Source organism: Lissotriton helveticus, chromosome 1_1 (genome assembly GCF_964261635.1).
Source record: "Lissotriton helveticus chromosome 1_1, aLisHel1.1, whole genome shotgun sequence".
Taxonomy (NCBI): Eukaryota; Metazoa; Chordata; class Amphibia; order Caudata; family Salamandridae; genus Lissotriton; species Lissotriton helveticus.
In genome coordinates, this window is record NC_136057.1 from 32848443 (window position 1) to 32870428 (window position 21986).

The window sequence follows — 21986 nt, forward strand, 5'->3', positions numbered from 1 at the left end:
ACCATTAACAAGGACCGATGCTTTGGGCATAGAATATATCAGAGAAACGTAGGAAATAAATTTCGGACCAAAGCCATGCCATTTCAGTGAAGACATCAGAAAAGACCAATCAACTCGATCGAAGGCTTTTTCGGCATCAACCGAGATAGCCGCAAGGGGGATAGAAAGAGAAGAAGCCTTGTTGAGAACATTGAGAAGGAGTCTGGAATTGTCTGAGGTGAGGCGGCCCTTAACAAAACCACATTGTTCCTTCCCAATAAGGTGAGGCATGAATAGATCAAGACGAAGGGCTAATAGTTTTGCAAAGATTTTATAGTCCACATTGACTAGGGATATTGGTCGATAGTTCTTACAGAATTTTGGGTCCCGCCCTTCCTTAGGTATGAGGCATATGGTAGCATCCTGAAACGAGCCTTGAGCCAAACCGGCGGAACAAAAAGATTGACAAAGAAGAAGAAGTTTGGGTAAGAGAAGATCAGAGAAGTGTAAGTAAAATTCAACTGGAAAGCCATCAGGCCCCGGGGTCTTGCCCTTGGTTAAAGAAGACAGTGCTGTGGATAATTCAGAGAGGGTAAAATCCGTATCAATGTCTGAGAAATTAAGTTTAGAGGTGTCTGGTTTAGGCAAGCCCTCAAAATATGATTGTAAGAGATCTGGGGTAGGGGGATTCTCAGGAGAATATAAAGACTCATAGAAGGATTGAAATTGCTGTAGAATGTCTTTATCTGTGTGCAAGAGGACATTAGAAGGGGAATAGATAGAATCTATGAGAGTTCTTTCTTTACGTGATTTTAGGTAATTAGCAAGCAATTTGCCCGATTTGTTGCGTCCTCTGTAATACCGTGCACTGCCACGAAGGAGGAAGGAGGAAGCCGAATCTGTAGTAAGTTTCTGAAATGCAATTTTAGCTTGAAGAAGTTCAGAGGGTATATGAGTCGGAGAGGAGGTATAAAATTGTTGTTCTAGTGATTTAATATGAGCAAGAGCAACCTTACGCTTTTGGAGAAACTTTTTCTTTCTTTTGGATACAAAATCAATAATAAATCCACGGGCTGTGGCTTTGAAGGAGTCCCAGATAATATGGGGAGAGATATCAGGATCAGAGTTAAGCTGGAAGTATTCAGACGTGAAAGAGCGAAAAGAGGAAGAAAAAAGAGGGTCTGTAAGTAGAGAAGAATTAAAACGCCAACGAGAAGACTTAGGAGTTGGAGAAGAAAGATCAAAATCAGTAACAATAGGGGAATGGTCAGAAATGACAATAGGTTCAATAGAGGAGGAGATAAGATTTTGAGATAAAGAAGAAGAAAGAAAAATATAATCTAAACGAGAAAAAGAGGCATGTGGTGGGGAGAAAAAAGAAAAATCTATAGTATCTGGGTGTGTGAGCCTCCATGAGTCTACAAGGTGAGCCTGAGTGATAGTATCGAGAAATTGTTTATGGGGTTTATGGGGGGTGAAGTGTACAGAGGACTTGCGATCTAAAAAGGGGTCAATGATCTGGTTACAATCCCCGCCCAAAAGGAAGGAATCATATTTATGTTGGATACATTTTGCAGTAATTATGTGCCAAAAAGAGGAATCGAAGCCTGTAGGACCATAAACATTGAATAAAGTAAGTGAAACATTATTAATAAGCAACTTGACTAGAATCCAGCGACCCTCATCATCTTTGTCTTCAAGAATTACTTTACATTTGTGGCGTTTGTGGATTAAAATAGCAACACCATTCTTTTTATGTGAGGCCGGAGAAAACAAAACATTGCCGACCCACAATCTTTTTAGTTTCAAGGATTCAACATCTGAAAGATGGGTTTCTTGAATGAGAACAATATCAGGATTATAAGAGGAGAGGTGGGAGAGTACTTTCTGCCGTTTAATAGGATGGTTAAATCCTTTCACATTCCATGAGATAACTTTGAAAATCACAACATATTAAACTGTTCAAAATTGAAAGGTGCAAGAACACACTGTACAAGTAATAAGTCAATCTGTAGCATAGCAAAAAATAAGATAACCAGTAGAGTAGTAGAAGCAAGAATAAGGAAAAATAGGAGAAAAAGGGAAGAAAGAAAAAGGAATAGGAAAAGAGGAAGGGGAGATAGTGGAGAAAAAGGAATAGGATCTGAGAGAGGGAGAGAGGAAAGAAGAGAGAGAATGCATAGAAGACAGTACAAATCCATACGGATGACTGTAGGAAACATACCTGAAGGGAGGGGTACACGAAGTGAGGTGGGGAAGTGGTGATGCGGGACAAGACGGGTAAACCAGGATCAGAAACACAGCCGCGCCGAAACCTCACAGGAGTACAAAGGGTAACACATGGTGAAGGGGAAACTGAGACACATCTGTATGGGGAAGGAAAGAAAGAAAAACAATTAGATCAGGAACGTATGACATATATTCTAAGCAATATTAGATAAGACCTAAGTAATGCAGGGATCCAATATAAAGGAGGTCAATTGAAAAACTGGTCAATGAAGTTAAAGGGCAAAACAGCAATAAATAACAGCAAATACATAGGGAATATAAAAGTGATCATCAGCCACTATTGGAAGGCGAGGATTCCATTCCATCGTTGTTGTGTAAAAGAAGGAAATTACGGAGTTCTCCAGGTTCTTGAAAAGACCAAGACTTATTCTGATGAGTGACTCTGAAGGTACATGGGTGGAACAAGCCATATCGGGCCCCTAGAGAACGCAGAGATGGTCGTAGGGCTAGGAATTCCTTGCATCTAGAAGCGGTGGCATTAGAGACATCTTGAGATATGTAGATACGTTGACCCTGCCAGGCTAATTGTCTTCTGGCTCTAGCAGCAGAGAGGATGGATAGTAGATCCGTAAATTTCAAAAATAGGATGATAACACCACGAGGCTTAGTAGAGGTGGACGAGCGCGCTCCAAGTCTATGGGCCCTTTGTATGCTGATGGACGTGGACGGTGGCATGTCCAATAACTTCGGAAGGAAGGAGGTAAAGAAGGTGACTGGATCATCCCCCTCAAGAGTTTCCGGCAGACCATAAAGGCGTAGGTTGTTCCTCCTATTGCGATTTTCCAAATCCTCTGTGTGACGCTGCAATGAGAGGACAGTCTTCTCTAGAGACTCAATACGTTGCGTGTTAGAATGGACCACGGGAAGTTGTTGTTCTATGGAGGAAATACGAGTGTCCATTACTTCCCACTTGTCCTTCAAGAGTTGCATATCTCTGCTCGTGTCCTCAATGAATGGGCGCAACGCACGGATCTCTTCCAGAATCAAGTCCATGGAAGATGGAGGAGAAGCGTCAGGTGTAGGAGAGTTCTGTTTCAACCTTTTGATAGACGATGCGGAGGGTGAAGACTTATTCGATGGTGGATTGCCTGAAGAAGAGCGCTGAGTGGAGGATTGCGACATCTTGAGAGATGGTGAGGAGGCACCCAAAGTGGAAGAACTCACAGGAATCTTCGCAGAGGGATTAAATACAAACTTGGGTTTGCGCAACCGCACCATAGATGAAATTGAGTCAAAAGAATACACTTGACAAAGGAATTTATATAGAACTCCGTAAAGTGAAGAATAGGGACTTCGCACCACCTGAATATCAATGACAAAGGCGCTGGTACACTGAAAACATCGAAAGGTTCATCTAGAATGATCCATACATAGCCTTAAATGGGACAGTATACATCAAGTCAATTGGGGTTAATGTGTACTATAAAGCATCAGAGACGCGGGTATCCTCCATTTAGTGCGACTGTCTGGAACCAAATGACAAGAAACATAGGATGATATACTGCATAGGGTCAGGCCGAGTGCCTATCCAGCTGTATTTGTTGAGAATCTAGGCCAAAGTCCAACCATATAATCCAAGAAAGTATCGAGCAAAAGGTATGAATCCCTCAGAGAAAAGAACGTGCACATGCCACAGCAACAGATAACTTGTGGACAGTCACAGAACAATGAATATCAGGACATGTCCAAGCTATGTATCCGTATGAGGCAGGAGGTCACAGCCACATTAGTAAAGGAAGTGAGTGGCAGAGTGGAGAGAATTTGCCAAAGGGAGGAACCGCGACTTTCAAGTCAGCCACGGTAGTCCTAAAATGGCGGCTGCAGCACCTCAAGGTGAAAGATGCGCCTGAACCTGAACGAGGGCAGCGACAGCCATGAAATAATCCCCAACGCTCACCTCTAAAGACCTCCGGAATAATGCAGGCACCGAATTGAGGAAAGTCTTCTCAGAAAGTGGAAGGGCAGAAGTTCGTCAGAGGAGCCGCTGACGCTGAAGCGCTGCACAAAATGGCGGATCTTGGCATCGCGTTCCCGGTCTCCGACTTCAAAACCTCAGAAAAGGTCCGAAAAAGGAACCAAGAGGCACAAACTGGTCACACCATGTTCCGGTTGAGAAATCCGGTGAGTTGCGATAGAAATAGCCCACTTCACCGCCGTGAGGCCAGAAGGAGGTGATACGGCACGGAGGAGCTCTTCACCTAGCCGTCCATCTTGCGCGGCACCCAAGCCACGCCCCTCAGCTTACTGATTCTTAAGTGATGAGTACTTGGCTCTGACATAGGACATGGTCCCTGATTCATCATTGTGACATGCTTACTGAGTCTTGATCGACGAGAACATGGCTCCGTGACATGTTTACTGATGCCTGTTGCGTGGTCACTGATACATGCTTATTGATTTCTGTTGATACAAGTAGTGATATTTGTGGTATGCTTACTTATTTTAATAAAATGACCACTCACTCCTGTACCATGCTTGCTGATCCTTGAGTGACAATTACTTGGCTCCATTAAATTATTTTTGATTGTGTAATATGGTTATGTTACATAATCCTTTGGCATTCTTTTGGGTTTATCTGACATTCTTCCATATTCATGTAACCTTCCTACAATCGTGATTCATATTAACTGATTTGTGTGACATGCCTACTGCTCATGTGTTATTCTTAGAGATCCTTGTAACATTATGATGCGCGTGGAATACTTTAGCATTTTGTGTCACTGCTGCAAGTTTCTGTGGTCTGCTTATCATTGCCTACAGTATGCGCCATACTATCCTGTTTTAGGTTTAAACCTATAATAGCTGATAAAACTCCACCCAAAGGGAAACAAAACTCATCTGTGTGAACATATAAACACTGATAAACACCTGCGCAGCCACAAACTAAAATGCCAGTCAGAGAAAAGAAAGTGAGAGAGAAGGGATCATTTTTATTGTTTTTCCCTTCATTTCTTCCAGTTTTATGTGCTAAGTTTACATGTGCAGGCTTTAGAAGCATGTTGGGGTCTAATCTAATTATTGTACACACAGTAGAAAATCTGGAAATATTAAAATCATGTTTATCATTTTTGGATCTTCTTTCGCTGATTTGTGAAATTGCTCGCCTATAACAATCTTGGCCAATATCTACTATCACATTTACCCACCGTCACAGAATGGTTCAGCTCTCTTTTCTAACATATCGGTATTGACAGGGGAATTTCCTACATCTCAGGCTTTAAACATTCAATGCAAGGTATTGTGACCTGTGAAAAGAGTTCTGTCACCGTGCACATTGTATTATGTTGTAATTGCATTTATAAAGCTCTTACTACCCCTGACGAGGCGTCAAAGCGCTTTTTCGGTGAGTAGCACGCTACTCCGGGACCCATAGAGGATTAGTGTTGAATTAGTATAGTGAAACATGCAAGTACATTTTAAGTGGTGGATAGGTTAGTCAGTTATTTGGATTTGGAATGATAGCAGAAGGATAGAGCAGGACAAAGGTTTGTATTTATATAGCGCTTGTTGACGCAAGCTATTCAGGAAGACTATAAAGGATTAGTGGTGAATTAATATGGTGAAATATGAAGTAATTTCAGAGGTGGATATTAGTCAGTTACTTGGAGTGAGAAGGATAGCAGAGGGATAAAAAGGGGAAGAAAGATTTGCATTCATATAGCACTTGTTACCCCTGATGGGTGTTGAAGCGCTTTTCTGGCGAGTAGCACGCCACTCCAGAACCCATAAAAGATTAGTGTTGAACATTAGTGTAGTATAAATATGAAGTAATTTGATTAGTGGATATGTTATTCAGTTATTTGGGTAGTATATTAGTATAGTTGAATATGGAATTTGAGAAGTGAACATGTTAGTCTGTTAACTTTGATTGAAAAGGATAGTGGAGGGATGAAAGAGTGAAGGTTTTTTTAAAGATCTTAACAGTAGGAGGAGGCTTTTGGATGAGTAAAGGAGTTTTGGAGGGAAAGGAGTTTTGGAGGGAAGGAGTCAGAGGGGAGAGTTTAGAAAGGTGTGTTTTAGGGGATCGGTATAGTAAAAAGAGGTGTCAGTTGATGCACGGAGGGGTAGTGTAGGAGAGAGTCTAGAAAAGGTTATTTTGGCGATCATAGTAGTGGTATGGGGTTTGGGATAAATGAGAGAGTTGATGTAGAGGATGTATTGATAGCTGTATAGGATGAGAGATAGGGTAGTGCATTGGAAGGACTTTCCAGATTAGGTTATTATGTGTGATCCCATCAGCTAATCCGGGTTTTTTACTCATCTGCAGTTTACTACTTGGCTTTTTGAGTCAAGTTACAATGTTCACAGCATGTTCCATGGGGACAGTTGGCAGCTATGAATGTAGAAGTGTCAAACAGTGCAGAGAAGCTATGATGAGCATGCTAAAAGCATTAGGTGTCAGGTACCTTGGGATGCAAGGTTACAAATTAATCTTGAGGATTTCAAAATTGTAGAGGTTTCTCATAGTACTATGCTGTTGGTAGGATGCACCACCTCTCCAATGCCATAATATTCAGTATGCAGTTCGTGAAAGACTCCAAACTATGGCCAGGAAGCTGTTAACTAAAGCGTCTGAATGTAGCGGGCCCGAATCACAGAATGAACTTAAGACTCAATCCTAAACTTACTACTATTTTGGTATTCACAGAATGCACTTACTACTTTTGGCATTCACAGAATGAACTTACTACTTTTGGTATTCACAGAAGTTAGGATTTTGTCTTATGTTTGTCTTAAGACAAACTTAAGACAGACTTAAGACAGACTTAAGACAAAATCCTAACTTCTGGGAATACCAAAAGTAGTAAGCGCATTCTGTGAATGCCAAAATAGTAGTAAATTCATTCTGTGAATGCCAAAAGTAGTAGTAAGTTTAGGAGTGAGTCTTAAGTTAATTCTGTGAATCGGGCCCAGCATTCTTATATTTTTAATAACTGAATAGCCCAGTAAACCAAACAGAGTCCCGACAAAGTGAGTGTGAGAGGTAATGAGATGTGAGAGAGGTTATTTTGATATGTGTGAATGAGGGTGCAATACATTGACTTTCTTTGCCTACAACAGTCTGCGATAAGCCAATTGGACACTCTGTTAATTGGAAGACACTACATGCCCTGCATTTTTTATCCTTTCAATTAAATATGTGCTTTATAAAAATCCACTATAAAAACAGCATGTTTTATAAATACTGGAAAAGCACAGATTTTGTCTAGTTTGAGGGTTAGCCAGCTTATTAAACAGTAATAAGCACTACATTCAATAGGTTTGGAAAACACTGAGAAAACCCCAATGAAATCCACAAAAAATAATCACTGAAAGAATAGTGTGAACTATACAATATGCATGTGTGTTTGTGTGTGTGTGTGTGTGTCTGTGTGTCTGTGTGTACCTGTGTGTAGATGTATACCTGTGTATGTAGATCTGTGTGTATGCTGTGTCTGTGTACGTGCATGTACATGTGTGTCGGTGTGTGCCTGCATGTCTGGCATGTTACACTGTTGGCATGTGGCTAGGAGCGTTAATGGTGTCACATGGTAGACAACGTAAATGCTGCACAAGATGGCAGTTCCCTTACATAGTATCCTGCGTATGGATATAAACCCTGCATGCTACCCTTGGGCTTTAACTCTTTGTTGGTGGACAGGGAAATGTACGGCCAGACCATGCCAGCTTTTTGCATCGGTCCAATATTTAAGGTTGCTTTGGCTTTGCCCTCGCTTCCCGCCTCATGCCCTAAAGTAGAATAAGTGTTGGCACCATCAGGCCAGATGTTGTAATTCATGAGGACTTAGTTGAACATTCCTTTTACCAGAGAGGTTTGTCAGGGATAGAGACCAAGGATATGGAACAATTCCTTCTGCTGTCAACTTGAAAATGAGGAACAGTAAACCTGATGTGGAAAGGAGCAGGATCCTGACCTCCAAGTTCCAGATGAACTTCACACAGATCAAAGGATGCGTGGATGTCCACTCGAGAGAGAGTGAGCTGCTCCAGGAGCCGCGAGGACTTTAGAGCCAAGCTGGCAAGAACAAAGCCGAAAAACATTTGAGCATCACGAGGGTCAAGAAACTGGGTGTGCACTTTAGGTGAGTTTGCTGAGCTTGCATCATCCTCATCATCTTCCTGACCAGAACCACCTCTGACTTGTAGGAGGCACATATCTATACTTTCTTCATCCTCAACCCTTGGGTATGGCTCTGCCAGGATTTTAGAACTGCCTCGCTTCTAGAACCATCCAAATCTTCTTTAAAGCCTTACTGTGTGCAGAGATATCATTATTTGGGGTTGAGATTGTAAATTAGATATAAATCCCACTTCTACATTGTTAACTTGTGATTTGGACAACCAAGTAGGTGCCTTAGGCCCTCTTCACACTCACCAAAATGCTCAACCACAGGCACCAGGTTTGAGACAAGGGCTCCTAATGTTTTAGTGTCAACAAACAAATGCTTGGTTGCTAGCCCATCAACTTTCATATGAAGACCAGTTTAGAACCTAACTGGTCTTAACTAAAGTTTGTCAGGAGCCCTCATAGCCACTTTTGCTGGGCATCATGAAAAGTCCTAATGTTTGAGATCTAGACTTTGCCACCAAAACTATCAGCTAATGCATTGGGCATAGGGCATTTTTGTGTTGTGTGCATAGTATGTAAACTAAATTGGGAGGCAGGTGTGAGGAGGCCTTAGTTATTAACAGTGCTGTATTGGTGGAGGTGCTCCACAGAGTCAACAGAATATAACAGTCCTGGTGGAGAGCTGTTCAGAATCATTGTCTCATAATCTTGCTGTGGTGGTGGCGTTGTCGTGAAGAACTATTGGTTGATAGTGGAGAAGTGTGGCTCAGTGGTTAGAGCGGCAGACCCTGAAGCAGAGGTCAGACCCGGGACCAGGGTTCAATTCCCGACGTGGCACGGTCTTGAGCCCAAATGTCCACGGACTCGATAATTCTCGCTTCGGTGCCTACTCGAATCACGGGTTCACACTCTGCACCCCTGGGCAATAGCTTGCTTAATCTCCACTACGGCCCCCCATGGCGGGATGCCTGGCTTTCACCTTGGGGATGCCCAGTACGGGTTATCTCACAGGGAAAAAGCCAGGACGGGTTCCCAAAAGCAAGCGCCTTGAGAACTTGTGGTGATAAGGCGCTATATAAGAACATTTGACATTACATAACATGACATGACATTACATATCTATGCCATCAATCAATCAATCAATCAATGACACTTATAGAGCGCGCTACATACCCGTAGGGTCTCAAGGCGCTTAGGGGAGGGGGGGGTGCCGCTACTGCTCGAACAGCCAGGTCTTCAGCTTCTTCCTGAAGGAGAGGTGGTCTTGGGTCAGGCGCAGGTCGGTCGGGAGGGAGTTCCAGGTCTTGGCGGCCAGGTAGGAGAAGGACCTTCCTCCTGTAGTTGCTCTTCGGATGCGGGGGACGGCGGCGAGGGCGTGGTTGGCTGAACGGAGGTGGCGTTTGGGAGCGTAGAAGTTGATCCGGCTGTTGAGGTAGCTCGGGCCTTGGTCATGTAGGGCTTTGTGTGCGTGGGTGAGGAGGCGGAAGGTGATTCTTTTGATGACGGGGAGCCAGTGAAGGTCTCTCAGATGTCCGGAGATGTGGCTGTGTCGTGGGATGTCGAGGATGAGTCTGGCTGAGGCGTTCTGGATCCGCTGGAGTCTCTTCTGGAGCTTGGCGGTGGTACCGGCGTAGAGGGCGTTGCCGTAGTCCAGTCGGCTAGTGACAAGGGCCTGGGTGACGGTCTTCCTGGTCTCGGTGGGGATCCACCAGAAGATCTTCCGTAGCATGCGTAGGATGTTGAAGCATGCCGAGGAGACGTTGTTGACTTGCCTGGTCATGGAGAGGGAGGAGTCCAGGATGAAGCCCAGGTTGCGTGCATGGTCTGTCGGTTTGGGTGCGGTGCCCAGGGCGGGAGGCCACCAGGAGTCGTCCCAGGCGGAGGGTGAAGAGCCCAGGATGAGGACCTCCGTCTTGTCCGAGTTCAGTTTCAGGCGGCTGGTCGTCATCCACTCGGCTACCTCTTTCATCCCTTCGTGTAGGTTGGCTCTGGCGGTGGCGGGGTCGTTGGTCAGGGAGAGGATCAGCTGGGTGTCGTCGGCGTAGGAGATTATGCTGAGGTTGTGTTGGCGTGCGATGGCCGCGAGGGGGCTCATGTAGACGTTGAAGAGGGTGGGGCTCAGAGAGGATCCTTGAGGGACGCCGCAGATGACTTCGGAGGCCTCTGACTTGTACGGTGGTAGGCGGACTCTCTGTGTTCTTCTGTCGAGGAAGGAGATGATCCATTCCAGCGCCTTGTCCTGGATTCCGACGTTGCTGAGGCGCTGTACTAGGGTGCGGTGGCAGACAGTGTCGAATGCCGCGGAGAGGTCTAGGAGGATGAGGGCCGCTGTTTCTCCGTTGTCCATCAGGGCTCGGATGTCATCGGTGGCGGCGATGAGGGCGGTCTCGGTGCTGTGATTGGCTCGGAAGCCGGACTGTGAGGGGTCGAGGGATCCATTCGTCTCGAGGAAGGCGGCCAGCTGCTTGTTGACGGTCTTCTCGATGACTTTGGCTGGAAACGGGAGGAGCGAGATGGGGCGGTAGTTCTTGAGTTCGGTGGGGTCCGCTGTTGGTTTCTTGAGTAGAGCGCTGAGTTCGGCGTGCTTCCAGCTCTCAGGGAAGGTGGCGGTGTCGAAGGAGGTGTTGATGATGTCTCGCAGGTGGGGTGCGATGACAGCGTCGGCCTTGTTGAAGACGTGGTGAGGGCAGGGGTCGGTCGGTGATCCGGAGTGGATGGAGTTCATCGTGCGGATGGTGTCTTCGGTGCTGATCGGGGTCCAGGCGTGGAGGGTGGTGTTGGGGGGTGGTTGTTCGGGCATGGTGTGCGTTGGTTGTTTGTTGAAGCTGTTGTGTATGTCCGCGATCTTGTTGTGGAAGTAAGAAGCGAGGGAGTCGCAGAGGTCTTGCGATGGGGTGATGTCGTTGTTTCCTGCGCTGGGGCTGGATAGCTCTTTCACGATGTTGAAGAGTTCCTTGCTGTTGTGTGCGTTGTTGTCCAGCCGGTCCTTGAATGCAGTTTTCTTGGCGGCGCGGATCAGCTGGTGGTGCTTCCGAGTGGCCAGTTTGAGGGTGGTCCTGTTGTCCGGTGTAGGTTCCCTTCTCCAGACTTTCTCGAGGGCTCGGCAGTTCTTCTTGGAGCCATGCTATAGAGAGCCCTCAGTTAATTATGGTTCTATGCTTTTGGAGGATAACAGCGGTTACTGTGTAGTGTAGTGTAGTGTAGTGCTGTTTAGTGCTGTGGTGGAGATGCTGTTCAGCAAATGTGGTTAATAACAGTGCTGCCCTGGTGGAGGTAATGTACTTATCCTTGGATTGATAATCATTTTCTCCTAAAATGTCTTTGCAGTTTCGTGACGGAGCAGACCAGCTGGGGACCCTCTATTGTTTCCATTAATGGACTGGCCGCCAGCAACAGTGAGAGGACCTACTGGCAGCTGCTGAGTGGGACCACCCCTCTAATACAAGGTAGGTGTCATCTATCTGTGGATATCCAGGCAGGCCATTCATTTGAGCCAGAGCTGCGCATCTGTCGGTATTTGATGAAATTACTGTTCTGGATCTTGGTGTGGGCCATATACTTGTAGGTCTTAAAATGACCACCTTTTCAATTAATATAGTGGTGCCATCCATATGTTTTCGGCTATGAAGTGGGACATTCCTCTGGGTCTAGGTAGAAGAGCCAAGTCTCTGGATATTGTGGGAGGCCACCCTTCTCAAGTAGTGTGACCTGTGTGCCTATATTAAATGTGAGCTACTACCTAGCCTGGTCCAAGGTAGAAGTTGTACATCAGTGAATGCAACCATGCAACATTTAGAAAGGGAAACAAATGCCTGCGGGTAATAAGGGAGACCACTGCTCCCAATTTATAATTGAGATATGAGTCTTTTGGGATTGACTGCTGTAGGAAAGTGCCCTTTTTTGACATGGTCACTCCCACGTTTTGCCTGTCGTTTGATGTGATTTTCACTAAAAGTGCACTGGGATCATGCTAGCCAAGTTCTCAGTGCCAGATCTCTTTCCCAAAACTGTGCAATTCTACCCCAACAGGCAAGGCCTTTAGAACCCTCTGTAGGTCCTTAGTAAATGGAACATCTGGTACTAAGGGCATGAGGTAGTGAAGATAGTCATCCAGGGCTTCAGGATGTATTGTGCCACCCAAAGGGACCCCTTACCAAGCTCATGCAGACTGCCACTGCAGGCTCTGTGTCTTGGTGCAGGCAAACGTGAATACACGACATGGCACACAGCCCTTTGTGCCATGCCTTAAAACACTGCATACAGTACAGGCGAGTCAGCCCTACAGTAGGAAATCCAGCCCTAAGGCAGGGTGCTATATACTATATGTATGAAACCCTCTGCATGAGCAGAGGGTCCCTGTGCTAGTCAGCTCAATTACTGCCAGTAGAGGTGAACAGATAAGCCATTTCAAGTACACCTGCTGGACACAGGGCAAACATGAGTTCCCCAGCTACATGATGGCTTCACTGAAAAGACAGATGTTTGGTATCAAACATCTCGTGTTAATAAACTCACACTGACTCCAGTGATGGATTTTTCAAAACATGCACCCAGAAACTACCAGCTACAAGTGTGTTGAATGACTAGTTCTGACCACCCAGCCACCACATACAAAGTTCTGAGCCCCAGGGGGACAGCCCGCGTCTTCAGGAGGTGAGAAATAAAGCCTGTTGTGGGAGGGGCGATTTTTCATCTGACCCCCACCTGGCTGTGGCTCATTTTGCACCTGGACAGCCAGGAATATTGGATGTCAGATATGAGTGTCCACCCTTCTGGGTAGTACCAACCCTACGGTGAGCTACCTCCATTGGGAGAACTAAATTCATAAGATCCAAACATGCTTTGTTACACAAACCAGGTTGCATCAGGTGTAGCCGAAAAACAACCTGTGTGACCTGCTAAATTATTGTTCTTCTAACTCCCATTATTGGTTGGATTTCCTGGTGCTGATAATTTGTAGGAAGTCAGAAATGGAGAAGCGCAGCATACAAAGTAGGCACCTGGGCACCAAGCCTGAGTCAAGAGGTACCTTAATCAAATTCCACAGGAGCTAAAGATGTACCCATCTTTATTGTCCAACAAAGCAGACCAAATCAAAGGGCATGCTATATCACACAGATGGCGCACTCATTGGGGGTGGGCTACCCCCGCAAACTTCTCAGTCACCCAAAAAATAACGCTGCACTCGCCAAACGATATTGCCAGTAACCTAAATAAGTCTTTTGCTTACCTGGAAAACAGCTTTCAAACTGGAAGTAGCGTTCAATGTGATTTGCTGAGACACTACCTGATTTTTTAAGGTTAATCAGACAGGAAATTCTTTGATGAGAGTTCTCATAGTGACTACTGTCGCAATTTGAGATTTATTGTAGATTTTATTAACATGAGTAGTCGTTTTCACTACTCGAGCCAGAGTTGACTAATTTTACTATAACTCAAAAATTTGCAACTCCAGGTGCCCTACACAAGTGCTGTGACAAGACATTGCCAACTGTAAAGAAATGGTGAAATTCTCTTCAGAAATGCACTGAAAGGAGACGCAACCAGCGCCTCACAAGATTCAGTTGAAGTGCTTCGTTCCACACTTGACAATGCACGTTTTGCTCTTCTGCCTCCTCGCGCATGATAGAACTTGACCGCTGACCTTTATTCTTGGAATCGTATCCACAGCTTCTCGAATCCAAGACTGGTGAAGTTGCCGAGGAGTGAGCGTTCTGGCTGACTTCAAAAACGGAAGATTACGATGATATGGGAAGGCAGTTACCACATGTTTATCTCCAAGTAGATAATGTTGCCAATCCTGAAAGGCATCCTTGACTGCCAACAGTTCCTTATCGGCGATGGAATAATTGACTTCAGGTGCTGACAAATTCCTGGATCGGACTGTCACTGGATGCAATTGACCGGTCTGTTTGTTTCTTTGAGAGAGCACGCCTCCAGTTGCTAGATCTGAAGTGTCTATTTTTACAAAGAAAGCCTCTTCTGGATCTGGATGCATCAAGATAGGAGCAGTGGAGAATGCATCTTTCAAAAATCTAAAGGCCTGTTCTGCTTCTTAGGTCCACAAGAATTTACTCCCTTCTTCAACAAATGAGTGGTGGGACTGACCTTTGAAGAAAAGTTGAGTATAAACCACCTATGAAAATTGGCAAACCCAATAAAACTTTGGATTTCCTTTATATCCTTTGGGGTTGACCAATCTCTTATTACTTCAACCTTGGACAGGTCAATCACCATTCCATTTGCACATAGGATAAATCCCCCAAATCCTTTGTAGAATTGCTCTTACATGTTTTACATGACCTGCCACGTTCTCAGAAAATATCAAAATGTCATTGATGTAAACAAGAGCCACTCTGGCTAAATATTCTCACAAAATATCATTCACAAAATGTTGAAAAGCTGCCAGAGCATTACACAAACCACATGGCATCACCAGATAGTCGTAGAGGCCATATTTAGTTGAGAAAGCGGTTTTACATTTGTCACCCTCTGCTACTCTTATCAAATTGTATGCCCCTCTCAGATCCAAATTAGTGTAGACTTTTACTTGATCCAACAATTCTGAAATCAAGGGCAGAGGATATAGATTTTTTACTGTAATCTGATTCGAGGCTCTGTAATCTATACAAACTTGAAGACCCCCATCTTTCTTTGGGTTAAATAATAATGAAGATGATATAGGGGACTGAGAAGGTCAAATAAAACCCTTTCTTAGATATTCTTTTAGGTACGTTTTGAGATGCTGGTTTTCTGCCTCTTTAAGGGCATAAATGCGACTGCAAGGGAGAATTGTCTCTGGTTACAACTCTATCTTGCATTCATATTTCCTATGAGGAGGCATTTTTACCGCATTTCTTTGCCAAAAACATGAACCAAGTCTTGGTATTCATTTGGAATTTCCTTCAATTCCATGACACAATTCATACTCAAAAGGTAAGCTAATTCGCAAGCTGGCGAACCCTCTGTCTTTGTTCTCTTGCCATCAAAACAATGTTCCTTGCAATATTCTGAAGTCAGCTCAACTGTTTGTTACTCCAAGTCCAGGCTTGAGTTGTGTTCCGTTAACCATGACAACCCTAGTATTAGTTGAAATTGAGGGGCATCAATCAGATTGAATCTTGAAAAATCCTGATGCCCTTTCAGTCTCAGCAGTTCAATAGTTTCTGTCTCTTTGGTTATGGGTTCAGAAGTTAAATAAGTTCCATCCACAGCTCCAACCACCTCAAGCTTTTACTTTTTAATTGAACGGATCCCCATTTCTTTGGCATATTTTAAATCACAAAAATTGCAAGTGTCTCCTAAATCTATCATTACGGATACTTCTTTCATTTCTGAATGCCCAAATCTTGGTACTAGTGAAACAATTAGATGATGGGCTGCAAACTGCAAGATGTTGGCATCCAGTTAAAATTCAGGAGTTGGCTACTTATCTTTTCCCACCAGGACAACTTCCTCTACTGGTGGGATCTGTCTTTTACCACCAAATTTGACTTAGGCTTTTTGGACAATCTTTTACAAAATGTCCAGAATTTCCACAATGCATGCACAATCTTTTTGATTTTCTTTTATGTCCGACTTCTTTAAAAAAGGGGGCCTCTAATGGATCCAATGTACATGGGTTCTTCACTTAAATTGGATTCAGACTTATTATATTCAGTCTTGATTATGTCCATTAGAGGGGTAAAAGGACGAAAATCTCTCTTCTCTGATTTTCTTTCATAAAGCTGATGCTCAATTTGTAAAACCAAATCTATTAATGCGGACATCTCTTTGGGATGTTTCGGAATTTGGGCCAAAGCATCCTTGAGTTCATCCCTGAGCCCTTGATAGAAAATTGCAGCCCATTTACTTTCTGGCCACCTAATTTCCACTATTAATTTATTGAACTGAGCTATATAAGCTATGAGATCATGATTCCCTTGTCTCAAATTCAATACCTCGTTATCAGTCACTTGATTAGCAGATCTTCTGGCAAAAAGTCTTAAAAATTCTGCCTTAAATTGTTCAAAGTCATACAAGGTTCGGTCATTACGAGATATCTGAGGCATGGACTATGTGACCGCATCACCCCTCAAATAAGACAGTATGAAAGTGACTTTAGAGTGATCTTTTGAGAATACTACTGGCGTACATAAAAAATATAGTGAGCATTATGTTATAAAACACTTCCGCCTTATATGGGTACCCACTAAATCCTTCTGGGTTAGCCAAAGGAATAATTGGAGACACAGAATGAATCACTTGGGTTGTGACTTCTGATGCACAGTGAATGTCTGACTTTTTATAAGCGTTGGAACTACCTGGTAAAAGGGATGTTCCTGCCAACAACTCCTCAATTCTTAGTCTAATTATGTGGGCTTCGTGTTGGGATATTTTTTATTTTATCTCTTAAACTTTTAGTTTGTTCTACAGCACTGCGTACTTTCTAAAATTCTTGCCAAGGCTATTAAGTCAAACCCTTCTGCCATCCTCCGCCCAGGTGGAATGAATTGAGTTCTTCGGCAGTTCATTCTGTCAGGAGGTACCTTAATCAAATTCCACATGGGCTGAAGATGGACCCAAAGTCCCTCCACTAGTACCCACGCCCACACTAATTTATCTATCAGTGCAGGGTAACAGCAGGGGGGAAATGGAAAGTCAATAAAAGAGAGAAAGTCTTGCAGAGGAGAAATTCAGCACTTTTTATTTTGCCTCTTCTATTCTTCTATTATGGATTACGTTATTTTGCACCTGCATAAGGATTAAAATCATACAAGCATTCTTTATTATGAACCCCTACATTTGTCACATTCTAGATCATATCACATCATTTCCTTATTGTATTTGCCCAATATATACAAGGCATTAGCTTCTCTCTAAATATTTGAGCACTGCTGATATGATATGTCGCTGGAGAAGTGAAAAAAATGGAATAACTTCTTGGTAACAGATTTTCTTTGTAAAGTTCCTTAAGTGATCTTGTGAAAACAAGGGTTCTTCCAATATATATATATATTGGAAGAACATGCAGACAAATCATGTGATCAAGGCGTCTCGAGGACGAAACGCATCATGGCAGTGTAAGGGCAAAATAAATGATTTTTTTGCAGCAGGAACTGGAGTTCACATTCGTTTTTTAGGGATTGTGTGGAAACGAAGGTCTCAAAGAATATATATAGGTGTTAAGGCTTCTACGGTTGCTGCTCCGGCGTGCAGTTCACTCTCTCTCATCTCCTCTTCTGCTCACAGACCTCAGCCAGATTGGCAGAGGAGCGGTCTCCTGTGGGAGCTCCAGGCAGCCCCATTTGCCGAACTAGACTGAATGCACTCCAGGAACCCATGCAACCCTGGTGGCTCGGAAAATATGCATTCCTGGCTCTCTGGGGATGTGCAGACTCTGTGTGTGACACTCAGCTGTAGGAAGGAGTGTTGGTCTCACTGAATGTGCAGCCGGAGTAACGCAGTCTTAGGGGCGTGGGGTACCTGTGCCCTGCAGCCGCCTGAGACTTTCCTAACAGACGCTGCCCGGACCGGAAGCCTCGGAGAGCTAAGCTGCCAGGCCGAGCCACTGAGGCCCATTGAGGAAGTTCTACACAGCAGGCCCAGTCTGTTGAAGGAGGAGAAGAGAGTGGGGTCGCGCCCCCATGTATCTCGGAACACTACCTGGGCGGGGTGCGGGCTCGGAGGGACACTCTCTCAGCCTCTCAGTCCTTTTGGTGACGTGAGCCCTTGCTTTGGCTCAGGGTGAGTCCTGTACTGACCAAAGGAGTGGCAGTACTGGGGCTAGAGTGAGAAGCTGTGATTTAGGTCATCGTTGATCCGTGTGGGGGCAACTGGTATGGAAGAGGCTGACTGTCGTAATACACATTGCCAATATTGCTGCTAACAAACTGACGAACTGTCTTATGACGCCCAACAGTATTTCTTCATAACGAAGTACACAATTGTAGCGTTATGCATTGCATTATTTCTTTCTTGCAAAGTACAGGATTGCAGCGGCCCGCACTGTATTATTTCTTCATTGCAAAGTACATGATTATAGCTATGCTTTGCATTATTCCTTAAGTGCAAAGTACACAATTTTAGCGGGGCGCATAGAAGTATTGCTTCATTGCAAGGTACGTTATTGGGGTGTAATGCATTGCATTATTCCTTCATTGCGCAGTACATGTTTGTAGCGGTGTGCATAGCATTATTTCTCGCATTGCAAGGTACTTGGTGTGTATAGTTACGGATTGTAAAATTTCTCCTTTGCTCAGCACAGGATTGATCGTTACGCAGTGCATTATTGTCTGTCCATTCAAAAGTGTGTGATTCTAGCATTACGATCAGCATAGCCTTTTAAGAGCGGCGGTTGGGATTTAAACCTACCAACCAGCCGGAACAAATATTACCCTTTATTTTATGTTGATTCTTGTATCGTGTGGTCTGATCGTATAACTTTTTATATAAAGTTTATACTTGTTTTATCAAACGCTTGTGAAGTCCATTTGTGGTGTCACCAGTGGGTTGCTGTGGGCGTGGTTGCACATACTATACACTAGTGCCTTGGAGATAGGCCTGGCTGCTCGTGCCAAGCTACTAAGGGGGTGAGCTGGGCTATCTCAAACGGTAGCCTTACTTGGCCTAACGTTGATTGGGGAGTCCCGTGTCGTGTATTTTGTGACAGTATTGCAGGCTTGGAACTCCGGCTTCCAACACAGAGGTACTGATCTTCAGAAACAAAAGTTCCCCATGGGACACATCCTAGTGGTCCTCAGGTTTCAGACCTACTCCTACCCCCACTGACCACGCTAGGAACCTGACATCATTCTGGACAACAAGCTATACATGGAGACTCAGGTCAACTCCATTTCCTCCTCCTGCATCGTCATCCTCAGCATGCTTCGTAAGATATTCAATGGCTACCCAAAAGATAAAGACGCATCATCAACCAGGCCCTCATCTCCAGCTGACTGAACTAGGTCAGCGATCTCTATGCAGGGATCACTGTTCACCTCCTCTGAAGACTACAGGCCATACAGAACACCGCCACCAGATTTGTCCTGGATCTCTCTTGATGAACCCACATTACCCCCTACCTGAGGGAACTCCACTGGCTCCCTACACATAAAAGATGCATACAAGGCCCTGTATAACTGCAGACCCACCCACTTAAGCTACCACCTGCACTTCCATCAACTCACCAGACACCTCCACTCGGTTTCCCATTTTCTAACCCTCACCCCCCACATCCGACATCGCAGATGCAGAGGTTGCTCCTTCTCCTACCGAGCAGCAAAGACATGGAACCCGCTACCCTTTAATCTATGGACCTCCCCATCTCTTCCAGAGTTCCAAAAGTCCCTTTAGACTTGGCTGTTTGGCTAATCAACTGGAACCTGCCAGCACTTGGATACTCTCACAGGTGACAAGAAGCGCTCTACAACTTCTCCTATAACGCCAGCTGCCTTGCCCCACTGAACTTTACCTTCTCAGAGACTTTTTTCAGAAATGTCTTTTAAAGTGCAAAAGTAAGCAGAGACAATTCACTTTGTGTAATCAAGCCTGGATCCATCGCGGTGGGCCATAACGTCCGAGCAATTAGTTGGCTACGGTTGGCACTTTGATCTTTTAGGTGCTATTTTCATTTTAAAATTCCTAACTCTGGTTCTACTGATTGGATTTTTGTTGTTTAAGTGTCAAATAATTTATTCGTTTATATTCTATTTCTCTGAATTAGTGTGGGAGTTTTCTTGTGTTGTATTTTCACGTAACCCCTTCCATGCTCGTGACGGAACCATTCCGTCACGAGTCATGGTTGGGCTGTGCTGATGACGGAACCATTCCGTCATGAGTCATGGTTGGGCTGTGCTGATGACGGAACCATTCCGTCATGAGTCATGGTTGGGCTGTGCTGATGACGGAACCATTCCGTCATGAGTCACGGTTGGGCTGTGCTGATGACGGAATGGTTCCGTCATGACCACGCCCGCGATTGGAATGTCCAGCACAGGGCTGGAATTCCTGCCGCTCGCAAGCGGCTAACTGCTGTTTGAGTGCATAAATACTTTACATATTTAGTCAATGGTAATCATGCTACCAGAGAGTTAAGCACAGGTTAATTGAGTGACTTTTATGCGTCAGCCTGACCTTTGATTGTGGCTGTTGCTTAAAAAGGGCTCCCTTTCCCCAATCAACAACCCAATGTCTGACATCCCTAATCTTTCCAAGCACAAATCTGAGTCATTATTAGCGACTGTTCCCAGTCCAGATCGAAGTGGCTGCCAAACCAAGCTTTGTTTGTTCAATCTGGAGCAGCAGAGTTTATGAAATATTTAGGAACCTGTTACATTACCACAAACATTCTGATTTGTTCCAAACATCTCAACTCTTGGCTGCATTTCCTGAAAGTCTGGAAACCAATGTGTAACAAAGGTGGGTGTTTCCTGGTTGTGTGGTGTGTATATTTTCATCTGTTTGTATCCTGGAAGATGCCAGAGGGAGGGAAAAAAGTGTGGGTACAAGTTGAGAGATAGTGCTAAAGAGGTAAGATAGAAGGCTGTCCTTACATTCTATTGTAACCTGTTCTCATTTTTATGCCCTGTAGGCGCTGGAGACTACAAGCCCTCAAACGGAGAGAATCTTGTGGCTAAATTTACCAACTGGTAGAGAGTGGGCCTCCACCCGCCGGAACCCTGGTCCCGCCTGACGTGATACCCTTTTTAGGGTGAATTTAAAGTCTTGGCACCCTGCAATGTCAAGGGTGGGCCAAGGCAACTGTGAGGTGCTGAGGTGCATCAAAAAAGAAAGATTCATACTCTCATCTGCTTCATGTCAGTTCCCTGTGGTTTTAAGATGCTACATGTGTTTGTTTACATGCCTAACTCAGACTTTCTTTGTTCCCCAAGCTCTCCTTATTCTTGCTTTAGTCCTACCACTATCTCCTGGCATCTTTTTCCACACCTCCCCTCACCCTCAATGCATGTTCTTTCCCTCACCTTTCTTACAGAGTTAAAGCTCTCATTGCCTGAGGGGCCTTTTCTGTCTCAGTACTCCCTTGTAGCCTACTCAAGTAACTTCTCTCTCACATTTGTCCATCTGCCTCCTTCTCTTACACTCTCTCTCACTACCTCTCTCACTTTACCCACACTCTCACACCTCTCCACTTCCATCTCACATCGCATCCTTCTTGCTCCCATTTCCCTCACCACCTTCTCACTCACTGCCCTACTCCCACAATTCTCACTTATTTGCACTCCTCTGACTTCCTTATTGACCCTTCCCACAATCCTCAGCCCTCCCTCACTCCCTTACTGCCATTTCCAACCCTCATTTCCAACCATCTTATCCCCTCAGATTTCTTTAGCATGATTTCTGTGTCTTGAGTCCAAAATTAAATACAATAAAGCATGACATATATCTGGGCTATGAATTAAGATCCAGCATCTGTATGAATATTCCTGTAATGCAAAGCACCAGAGCTCTAGGGAACTGTTTTTTTAATCTAGTTTCAATTGGTATTGATATTATTTTACATTGACATAAATTAAATTGTGAGGCAAATCGACAGACAGGCACTCAAGCGAGACCCCCAGTACTCTACAGTAACGTTGACAAGAATTCTGGTGTTATCCACACCATCGAGAGATCGGAAAAACTAGATAAACATGGCGGATATCTCGTA

The 21986-nt window shown here is 44.5% G+C and overlaps 1 protein-coding gene across 1 annotated transcript in view; it reads left to right on the forward strand.

The window, feature by feature from the left end:
* Window positions 1–21738, forward strand: part of LOC144767052 (cobalamin binding intrinsic factor-like) — a 119718-nt gene extending 97980 nt beyond the window's left edge. The window contains exons 8-9 of the mRNA XM_078650688.1: window positions 11666–11784; window positions 20910–21738. Coding sequence (XP_078506814.1) covers window positions 11666–11784; window positions 20910–20971 — 181 coding nt within the window. The 3' untranslated portion in view covers window positions 20972–21738. The remainder of the gene's footprint in view (window positions 1–11665; window positions 11785–20909) is intronic.
* The last annotated feature ends 248 nt before the right edge of the window (window positions 21739–21986 follow it).